Genomic DNA, 10,453 nt, shown 5'->3' on the forward strand with positions numbered 1-10,453 from the left:
CTTAGCTTGGGTTTTTCTTTTTATTTTCAGTTTCATTTATGGCTGGGAACTTCCTAACTGGTAGTGGGTTCTGAGCTCCCATTATTTACTTTGAGGAGGCGAAAGCCTCTGCTTCTGCCTTTAGGGAGGCAGGAATTCACTTAAGTAATGTTTTCAGAGTGGGTAATAACACTCTGCTTTATCAGCAACAATCGCTTTCACCAGCCACACAGTTCTGCAGTCCCTCGGCACCTTAGCATGGGACTGAGGCACCTTTGAGTATGTTTTGTTGGTGCAAGCAGAACTGTACCAAGATGCTCCCTGCATTTGATAGCTCCAGAAGGGGGAATCTCGTAGAGTTTATTCATCTGTGTACAGCATTGCACTTATACAACTATTCTGTTTCCTGTTTTAGAACAAGTGTGGACAGAGCTTGCTTGGGATAGCTGTATGGCTTTACCTTGCTCTGTATAGACCTCCCCTTCATGTCTTTCCTTGGTCTGCACTGCTTTTGAAGTCACATTTGTCCCCTTTTCTGCGTTTCCTTTCTGCCAGTACAAACAAAACTGCTGCCAGCTGCTGCCATCCTACCCAGACTCTGTGCCAACTTCAGCTTTTCATTCATGCATCAGAGTCATCTCTTTCCATTTTAAACTGTGAACAGTTCTTACTGGGTAATGTAACTCAAGCTCGTGAGACCACATGCTTAGGTTGCTTATCCTCCAGCCCTCCTTTGGCAGCATCCCTCCAGCTGCTGTTGTTCATACCACTGCTTCCTGTCCTCTTTCCTTTTTAGATGGCTTGCCATGGGAAATTTAAGGAGGATTTCCAGCCATCTGCTGCTTATCTCCATCATCCCCACTGCTGTTAATCAGAACTCTGAGAGATGGGCCAGCTTTCAAAGCACTGTTAAATGTTCTGTGGAGCTGGACTGCATAGCTCCACATGGGACCTTTCCCCATCTACAGAAAAGTAGCAAATGTCTTTTTGTTTGTTTGTTTTGACATTTACCGACCTCCCCCCCCGCTGTCTGTATGTTTTACAAAGGTTCCATAGCAAGGAGTGACATCCAGACATATCCATACCTGATGGATCTATTTATAAATTAATTGTAATGGCTTTTACTTTCAAGCCATATTTTACTTCTTCATGAATCTGACTTTACTCTAGGCTACAATATGCATGCCTAAAAAAAGACTTGGGCTGAATTTCATTCTGATATACTCCAATGTTAAATCATTTAACTACAACCATACAACCACTGAAAGATTTAAACAGAAATGCCATTACTAATAAACAAAAACTTGAGCATTGGATTGAATGCTATGGAATTATATACTCTAGCGAGACTGCAGTCAAACAGGAAGAGCTCAAAGGATTACCACAGTTTGAAGCTATAGTGGATTTAGAGAGTAAGCCTACATTAGAAGATTTGCAGAAAGCCATTAAATCGATTTTTCTGGGACCAAGGCCTCCAGCACAGGCTGTTCACCTGCTGAAATCTACAAATGTGCCAATGATGAATGACTTTGAAAGCTCCATGAAGTTATACTGCTGTGTTGAAAAGAGGACGTGGTACCGTAAGATTTCAAAGATGCTTGGTTCATACAATTTTGCAGAAACAAAGGGGATAGAAACTACTGTAACAACTGTATAGAGAGAGTTCTCTGTTGAACATTGTTGGAAAAATTGTCACTCGCATCATGCTCCCTAGGCTAAAATCTCTAGGTGAAAAAATGTCTTGAAAGTCCATGCGGTTTTGGCGGTTCTGAGATTTCATGTTTGCAGATGACACAGCCTTAGTTGCCCACAGTGAATCTTCCCTGAAAAATCTCTTGTGCACATTTTCTGAATCATGCAAGAGTTTCAGGATGGCAATTAGTCTCAAGAAGACTGTATTCATGTACCAAGGGGTGAAAGAACCAATACCTGACATCACTCTGGAGGATAAATCTCTTGGTGTCATTGACAGTTTTTGCTACATGAGTTCTCCAATGAGCAGGACTCTTGACTCGGTGAACTGACTAACAGAATCAGAAGAGCAGCTAAGAATTCAAGGCTATTACAGAAATGTACACAGAGTAACAGCAAACTGTCAGCTGAGGTGAAGATACAACTGAGACTTGTATGCTGTCATCCCTGCTTTATGGTTTACAAACATGGACTACATATGCTAGGTATATCAAGAGACTGAACAGCTTTCCGATGAGATGTCTGCATAAGTTCCTGAAAATAAAGTGGGAACGCAGAATACCAAACACAGAGGTAATGGAGCACACAGAACTGACACACTTAGAAACCACTATCAAGAAGAAAAGGTTGTAATGGATTGGCCACATCGGGAGAATGAGAGAAAACCATATCCCTAAGAATAGATTGAATAATGAGATTTGAGATGGCTCTAGAAAGCAGGGACACCCTCTATGGTGGTACCACAACGCGTGCAAAAATTATATGACGTTGTTCAACATCAGGATGGAAAGCTGGGAGGAGTGCAGAGAATCCTGTCTGATCTGGAGGGAACTTCTGCTACTGGGTGCAGCTCAGCATAATGCGGCTTTGGTCCAGAGGATGGAAGCAAGTGAGAAAGAAGAAAACAGCATGATGTAAATTTGGACAACAGATGGATGCATGAAACTGTGACAAGTTGTGTTGCTCTTGAATTGGGCTTGTCAGCCACAAACAGATTCAGCTGTCATCTTATGATAACTCTTTTGTGTACACCATGATCCAGGGGATTGATGTTTGCCTATTACAATTGCACAAAAATAGGGCTAGAAGAGACCTGAGGAGGTCATAGATTCATAGATGTTAGGGTTGGAAAGGACCTCAATAGATCGTCAAGTCCGACCCCCTGCATAGGCAGGAAAGTGTGCTGGGTTCAGATGACCCTAGCCAGATGCCTATCTAACCTCCTCTTCAAGACCCCCAGGGTAGGGGGGTCCTCCCTTGGGAGCCCATTCCAGATTTTGGCCTCTCTAACTGTGAAGAAGTTCTTCCTAATGTCCAGTCTAAATCTGCTGTCTGCTAGCATATGGCCATTATTTCTTGTAACCCCCAGGGGCGCCTTGGTGAGTAAAGCCTCACCAATTCCCTTCTGTGCCCCCATGATGAATTTATAGGCAGCCACAAGGTTACCTCTCAACCTTTCTCTTTTGGAGGTTGTGAAGAGGTCCAGGTGCCCTAGTCTCTCCTCGTAGGGCTTTGCCTGCAAGCCCTTAACCGTATAGTAGCCCTTTGGACCCTCTCCAGGTTATCCACATCCCTCTTAAAGTGCGGCGCCCACAACTGCATACAGTACTCCAACTGCGGTCTGACCAGTGCCTGATAGAGGGGAAGTATCACCTCCTTGGTTCTGTTTGTCATGCATCAGCAGACAAGTACAGTTAGCTTTGCTGATGACTTTGTCACATTGACATTTCATGTTCATCTTGGAGTCCATGAGGATTCCGAGATCCCTTTCCGCTTCCATGCTGCCGAGCAGGTCATTTCCTAGGCAGTAGGTGTGCTGGACATTTTTCCTCCCTAGGTACAGCACTTTGGTCATCTAGTCCAACGTTCTGTTCAAGATGGGAACATCCATGTCGGAAAAGATTTATCTTCAAACATAAGAAGAAAACCAGAACCCTTTTTGACCTTGTATTGGAAGATGCAGAACACAGTGACTTTTGAAGGCCTAGAAGGATTGAATATGGAAAAGTAGAAAACCATAAATAATATCTTTCATCATTAATTTGTGTTGATTTGGAATGCATTTGAAAGAAGAGCTAAATCTCATGTTATCTGCGTTTATAAAAAGTCACTTTCTTATTTGGTTTTGTACACTTACTTTGAGTGTACAATTGTTAGCCTAACTGTGTTTACTTGCCCCAAAGATTCAAAATTATAATGTCTTCTTTACAGTTTACCAAATTACTGCATTACCGTGCAGTAATTTCCAGAAAATTATGCACTACTTATGGTATCCCTCCTACATTTTATTCCAAACTGCTCCTTCCTATGTCTTTTAAAAGAAATTAGCTAACTTCTGTTAACTTGGTTGAGGAGTGGTATTTGCTTTGTGTTTATGTAGTATAATGGATTTTAGTCCAGATTTAGTTCTGTAGCCATTTCTGCACTATAAATACTATGGACCCTGAACTAGTGGTTAAAGGTTTCTGAGCCTAGAGGTCCATGACACTAACATAGTTAAGGCACACCAGCTTCATAACCAATGACACTCAAGCAAGGGAAGTGCTTAGCATCATGTGTAACTACCTATTGATTCCTCTGTTTGAATGAATTAGTAATGACTCACATTTGAGACACTTGGCATGGTCTGCAGCTTAAATTTCTACCTCTGGAGCTACAGCAAGAATATACTGACACTGATACCTACCCTAGCCTAGCTGTATTTCTTGCTCTGCCTGAAGCAGGCCTTCGTCTTTCACAGTTATTGGCTGGGCTGGATAGATGGGTTGAAGTTTCTCTTGTTTCTTTTTTAGAAGAAATGTAAGGTGTGCACTCTCACTCTCACTCTCTTGTTCACTCTCATTCTAACCTTGGTGCAGAAAAATTTTGAAATCTTGAAAAACTTAGTGGATGGAAAAATCATCTCCCATCCAGTGGTACCTATTAAGTATTGCATCAACGAGAGATGAAGGTTCTAGCTACTGTGAAGGATGTTCTCAGCACAATATTTTAGTATAATGTTTGTAAAAACAAACAAACAAACATCATTAGACTCATTATGTTGTAGCTTTTAAAATTAATCCCACTTCACAAAAGTTACTATTTAATATATGCAACCAAATTACTTTGCCTGAAAGAGCTAAATTAGAATATAAGAACAATAAAGATGAACGGTTCCATAAATATTGGATAGTTTTTGGTTTGCACCAGTATGTAGTTTTTAACTGAGATATTTTACTGTGTTTAAACGTTCAAGTTTCCTAATATGTAATTTTCCTTTGTTTAACAGGACTTGCCTGAAAAGTGGAATGCAACAAAAAAAATTGCCTTGTCTGTAAAGAATGAAGTAGCTCCTCTTCAGACTGCTGAGGTCACAGTTATAAGAAAAAAATGTGGTTTGTTTGATGTAAGATAAATTCTGATCTTAGAATTCTAACATGTTCTGATGAGAACAGGATCGTTGACAGAATGTATTTGTGTGCATTTCTTTCATTAGGGAAAGCAGATGGAATTCAGAGAAAGATTTAAAGTGAAAGCTCCTTTTCACTTTGCTGAAAAAAATCCATATGTTCTTCTTGATAAGGTAAAAGGAAAATCTCCAGAAATGCATATTCTTCTAGTAATCTTTCAGTACAAAATTTAAAGATGTTTCAATTTACATGTCGAAATAACTGGGCATTTTCTATTTGGCATGAAACTCTTAGACACATGGAAGTTTAATATTTAACTTGCCCATCTGTAGATCTTTACATAAGTACCAACACCACCTTGCATGGTTTCTTTTTTTTCTTTCACCGATTGCCCAGTGAGTCAGAAATGTATATTTATTCCATTAAAACAGATACAACAGTGATATATATAATGTGCTTAAAATTATACATCATGTTCTTTATGTATGACTACAAATATACTGTTGGTAGTCCTTTGACATATTAGACTGAAAGAAAAACATAATATTTCTGTAGGAGTTGCAGTAGGCATCTGTTTTCAGGTATACTGATTTGACTGTCTTTCTGAGCTTACCTATCTAGTAATTACAATGATTAGCATTCTTTTCCTTTTCAAGGCAAATCAGGAACTTGAGGCACTGGAAGAAGAAATGTTACTAATGCAAGAAGCTGCAAACCTGTTTGAAGTGGTTGTTTCAGATTACAAACAAATGAAACAATGCCGCAAAGAAATACAGTTGCTGAAGGAAGTGTGGGATATTAATATTTATGTTACAGTAAGAGGTTTTGTTATTTAAGAAAGTATTACAGAAAGAAAATTTATTCTGAATTTGCTGTATTTACACTTTTATATAAAATGTTTTAGAGCTGACATACTTGTTGAATTTTGTTGTTAACATTTTTTTTTAAAAGACAGATGCTGTGTTTTAAAGAAAATACTGAGATAAAAATATTAATGTACTCTATTTTAATTAAATCAATCCCCAAGCATGAAATCTTAAACTGAAGTATGATCATAATGATATATGATCAGTAACAAAAACAACAACTTGAAAATAACATTGTTAAAGTAGTTAAATGCAGAAAGCAAGAAAATTCAATGTTAGGTTAAAGGAAATTCAGTGTTAAAACAATCGCAGAAACACATTTACATCAGTAAATTTGAAAAGAAACACAAAAAGCCATAAGTCCCTTAATTCTATCTTCTTAACTTTACCACTCCTTGTATAGCTGTGAAATCTGCCCCCACAGAAGTCAGTGGCAAAACTTGCATTGAATTGAGTGGGGCCATAATTTCACGACATCGGGTCTCCATAAAGGTCTGTAAATTCTTGATGTCCTGATAAGTAAGATAAGAGCTCAGAGAATGAAATGAGTAGGGTATATTATGAGGACTGACAAGAGAAGACAAGAGGTAGATTTTGCAAGCTGAGGTGGAGCATATCAAACTTGGAGGTGGATCAAGGCAGCAATGGACAGATAATGTAGAAACTGATCTGTAAGAGATGGGTGAAGATTCTATAAGGTGGAAGAAACTGCAAAACAGGAAGAGATGGAAGGCTTTAGTTAAGTTGATTATAGCCCCTCAGGATCTGTGAAAAGAGAGAGAAGGAAAAAGGAGCATAATTTCACCTTACATGTCATTTAGGGGAATCACAATGTTACAACTATTGCGCTACACATGTTTAAACACTTTGGGCATTTGTACACTTGATGGCCATCACAATGTACATGTGACAAAAATGTGATTTGTGTGGCTTAATGGCATCACACATTACACATGCACCAGTTCAGGGGGTTTTAGATGAGTTTACACTGTTGAAAACTAAACTGCATCCAGACAGTTGCGTTGCAGCTGTCTGCTCACCTCCCAGCTGCGGGAGAGGCAGGCAGGCTCCACTGGAAAAAAAGGAGTGGACCCCTCACTGTTTCTGCTTTCAGCAGGCACCTGATTCTTTTTTTTTTGGCAGACCCTGCCCACCTCTGCTGTGGCCGGGGGGTGAGCTGCTTGTGGGATGAGCAACTCCTGAGCTATGGGGGACCCTGGTGCTCCTCTCTGGCAGTGGCACCCCCCCAGAGCTGCCTGGGCAGGCTGCTAGCAGGCTAGGTGCTGCCCCAGCTTGGAGGCATCACCCGGACAAATCTAACATTTCCCCGAACCTTCCTGCTGGAAGCTCACTGGGTGATGGTTCCTGGGCAGGCTTGGGGGGCAGATGGATTAGACCAGGTCCTGTCTTGGAGCTGGTGCAGCACCCGACCCGGTAGCAGACCACTGGGATGGCCCCAGGGGCTGCCACTGCCACTGAGGAAAGGACCATGGCCCCCCCACATCTCAAGGGCCACTCAGCCTGCCAGTAGCTCATCCCCCGGCCATGGGCAGTCTCTGGTTCAAAAAAAAAAAGCATCAGGCCCCTAGCCTGATACATGTGACAGAAAAATTGAAATGGTGGGTTTCAATTAAAAACCCACCATTTCAATTTAGAGAGCATAGAATAAAACCCTGAGGACTGAACCCCTGTCACATGTATAAGTGCCCTTTATCCCTTTACAGCCTGGCAGCCTGGAGGGTATACTTTAGCATTTCACTTGTGACTACAGAAATTTTAAACTATTTCCACAATGATCTATGCAACAGAGAATATATAGCCTAATCGCACCAGTACACACTTCGGTGCCTCACAATGGGTAGTAAAATAAGGAGAGGCTAAGTTATAATATAGAGTACACATTTCATATTGAATGGTATTATGTGTAGTAGCCATGTTATGCATTAGAACAGTAGGTTATAGAGTTCATCCTGAATTTTAAAGACAAAGCTACAAGTAAAAGTAAACTACTGAGTACTGAACTATAAATGTAGATCTACTTATATAAAGCTGCATGTTGTAAAGTTCTACTTGCCTGATGAAAGCAGTTGTTTGATAGACGGGCAATAAAATAGGGTTTTTCTCCCTTCATCATAATTAATTTAAAGGCCATGTGAATACATTTTTGTGGCAGTTTATGCTAATTTCATAGCTGTGTATGGATATCCTGTGTAGAGATAAGTCATATGTATGCAAGTGGGGATACTGATGCAGTACTCTGTGTACATACAGAGTACATGTGCACGCAGCTTTTCTGGCCTTATCAGAGACTAAGCATGAAGTGGCTTAAATACCTGCCTTCAGCTTTACACTAGAAGAAGATGGATTATTTAGTGTAGTTTTGGGTAGGGGTAATGTGACTTGGAAAGTGAAGTTAATATTTCAAGAACTGGGGCTATCAGTGAATGCTAGACCTACCTATTATACCCATTTATCTATTATATGGCATTAGCTTGTTTTCATCAAATGTTGTTGACACTTTTATCTGTACTTACTGTTTCAGAGCAGCATTGATGATTGGACTAAAACCCAGTGGAGACAGATTAATGTGGAACAGATGGATGTAGAGCTCAGAAGGTTTGCCAAGGCAGGTTCCATATCTGTCCATTTCTACAATTTATCTATCTCTGGGCCACCCCTTTCTTACTCTCCCCACCCACTTTGTGATGTTGTGGAGTATTTGTTGCTTTTGTCCAAGCTGAACATTCTGGAACTTTTTTTTCTTTGTAATTTAATACTCTGGCTTAGGTTTATATCCCTGCGGATGTACATGGTACAATCATGCTGTCACTTTTTTTAACTGAAGCAGTATATAAAAAAAAATTAAAAGGGCAAGGTTTACGTGGCACTTTAGCAGATGAAAGACATTAGTTTAAAGACTGAAAGTGGAATTTGCAGAGGTAAATATGCTCTCTTCTGAGAGAGAACTCTGCAATTCTTAAATACTGGAACCTGCAGGAGATATTCATTTGCAAAATGAGGGCGTTGCCTATACATGAGATCGTTTTTTGGTTTAATATATCAATAATGCTTTGAGGGTAGATGGTCTAGAGAGGGGAGGGGATAGGTTCATACAACAAAGGAAGACTGGACAAAGAACAGGAGAATTGTCAGGACCATAATGTAGGCCTATACCTTTATACGAAGTATAAAGCATAGATTTACATTATGTGTGAAAGAGAGGCTCAGTGGGCCTGACTCCTCTTCCCTCCCATATTAATTTAGTTCTGAACAGTGTCATCATTACCCCTGACTTTGACTTATGTGAGAGAGGAATTGGATTCACTGTAAATCCCTCTGTTTGTTTTAAACCACAGTTTTAAAATTATTATTCTGCTCTGGCCAACTGCTAAACTACACTTAAGCCCGCTGCATTTTTGTACCTATGAGACCCCTCATTACGTCAGAGTATTGAGTCTTACAGGCAAGTAGTTTTCATAGATTGGATGAATGGATTGCAAGGTGGATAGAAAGCTGGTTGTATCGTTGGGGCTCAACCAGTTGTGATCAATGGCTCAATGTCTAGTTGGCAGCTGGGATGAAATGGAGTGCCTCAGGGTTTGGTACTGGGGCTGGTTTTGTTCAATATCTTTGTTAATGATCTGGAAGATCAGATGGATTGTACCCTCAGCAAATTTGCAGATGACACCAAGCTGGGGGTAGTTGTAGATTTGCTGGAGGGTAAGGCTGGGATTCAGAGTGACCTAGACAAATTGGAGGATTGTGCCAAAAGAAATGTCATGAGGATCAACAAGGACAAGTGCTAAGTCCTGAATTTAGGATGGAAGAATTCCAACAGGCTTGGGACCAGCTGGCTAAGCAGCAGCTCTGCAGAAAAGGACCTGGGGGTTATAGTAAACAATAAGTTGCATGTGAGCCAACAGCGTCCCCTTGTTGCCAAAAAGACTAACAGCACACTGGACTGCGTTACTAGCAGATTGAGGGAAGTAATTATTCCTCTCTATTTGGCATTGGTGAAGCCACATCTGGAGTATTGTGTCCAGTTTTGGGTCCCCCACTACAGAAAGGATGTGGACAAATTGGAGAGAGTCCAGCAGAGGGCAACAAAAATGGTGAGGGGGCTTGGGCATATGACTTATGAGAAGAGGCTAAGGGACCTAGGCTTATTTAGTCTGGACAAAAGAAGACTATGGGGAGGGATTTGGTAGCAATCTTTAACTACCTGAAGGGTGGTTCCAAAGAAGATGTCGCTATTATTTCAGCTGGTGGGCAATTATTTCAGCTGGAGAGCTCCTTAACAACTTTTGTCAGCTGTTGAGGGCTTGACAGGTGCCCAACTCCCTGATTGCCATCTTGGAACCGGAAATTCTGCCCCTAACCCCTTACCTTTGCGACCAGAAGTCCCTCCCCTAGACTCTCCTCCTCCCCCCCAAAAAGTACTCCTTTTTGGGTGGCGGGGGAGGCATCTTGGAACCGAAAAAAACCAAATCATATAATAAAAATACAACATCTGCTATAACATACTTT

At 40.8% G+C, this 10,453-nt stretch overlaps 1 protein-coding gene across 1 annotated transcript in view; it reads left to right on the forward strand.

Moving 5' to 3' along the window:
• The window catches only part of DNAH11 (dynein axonemal heavy chain 11), a 270,897-nt gene that overhangs the window by 54,719 nt on the left and 205,725 nt on the right, over nt 1-10,453 (forward strand). The window contains exons 19-22 of the mRNA XM_019534456.1: nt 4,940-5,056; nt 5,147-5,233; nt 5,717-5,875; nt 8,469-8,552. Of these exons, the coding sequence (XP_019390001.1) occupies nt 4,940-5,056; nt 5,147-5,233; nt 5,717-5,875; nt 8,469-8,552 (447 nt within the window). The remainder of the gene's footprint in view (nt 1-4,939; nt 5,057-5,146; nt 5,234-5,716; nt 5,876-8,468; nt 8,553-10,453) is intronic.

The sequence above is a fragment of the Crocodylus porosus genome, unplaced genomic scaffold, assembly GCF_001723895.1.
Source record: "Crocodylus porosus isolate Cpor-Errol unplaced genomic scaffold, CroPor_comp1, whole genome shotgun sequence".
Lineage (NCBI taxonomy): Eukaryota > Metazoa > Chordata > Crocodylia > Crocodylidae > Crocodylus > Crocodylus porosus.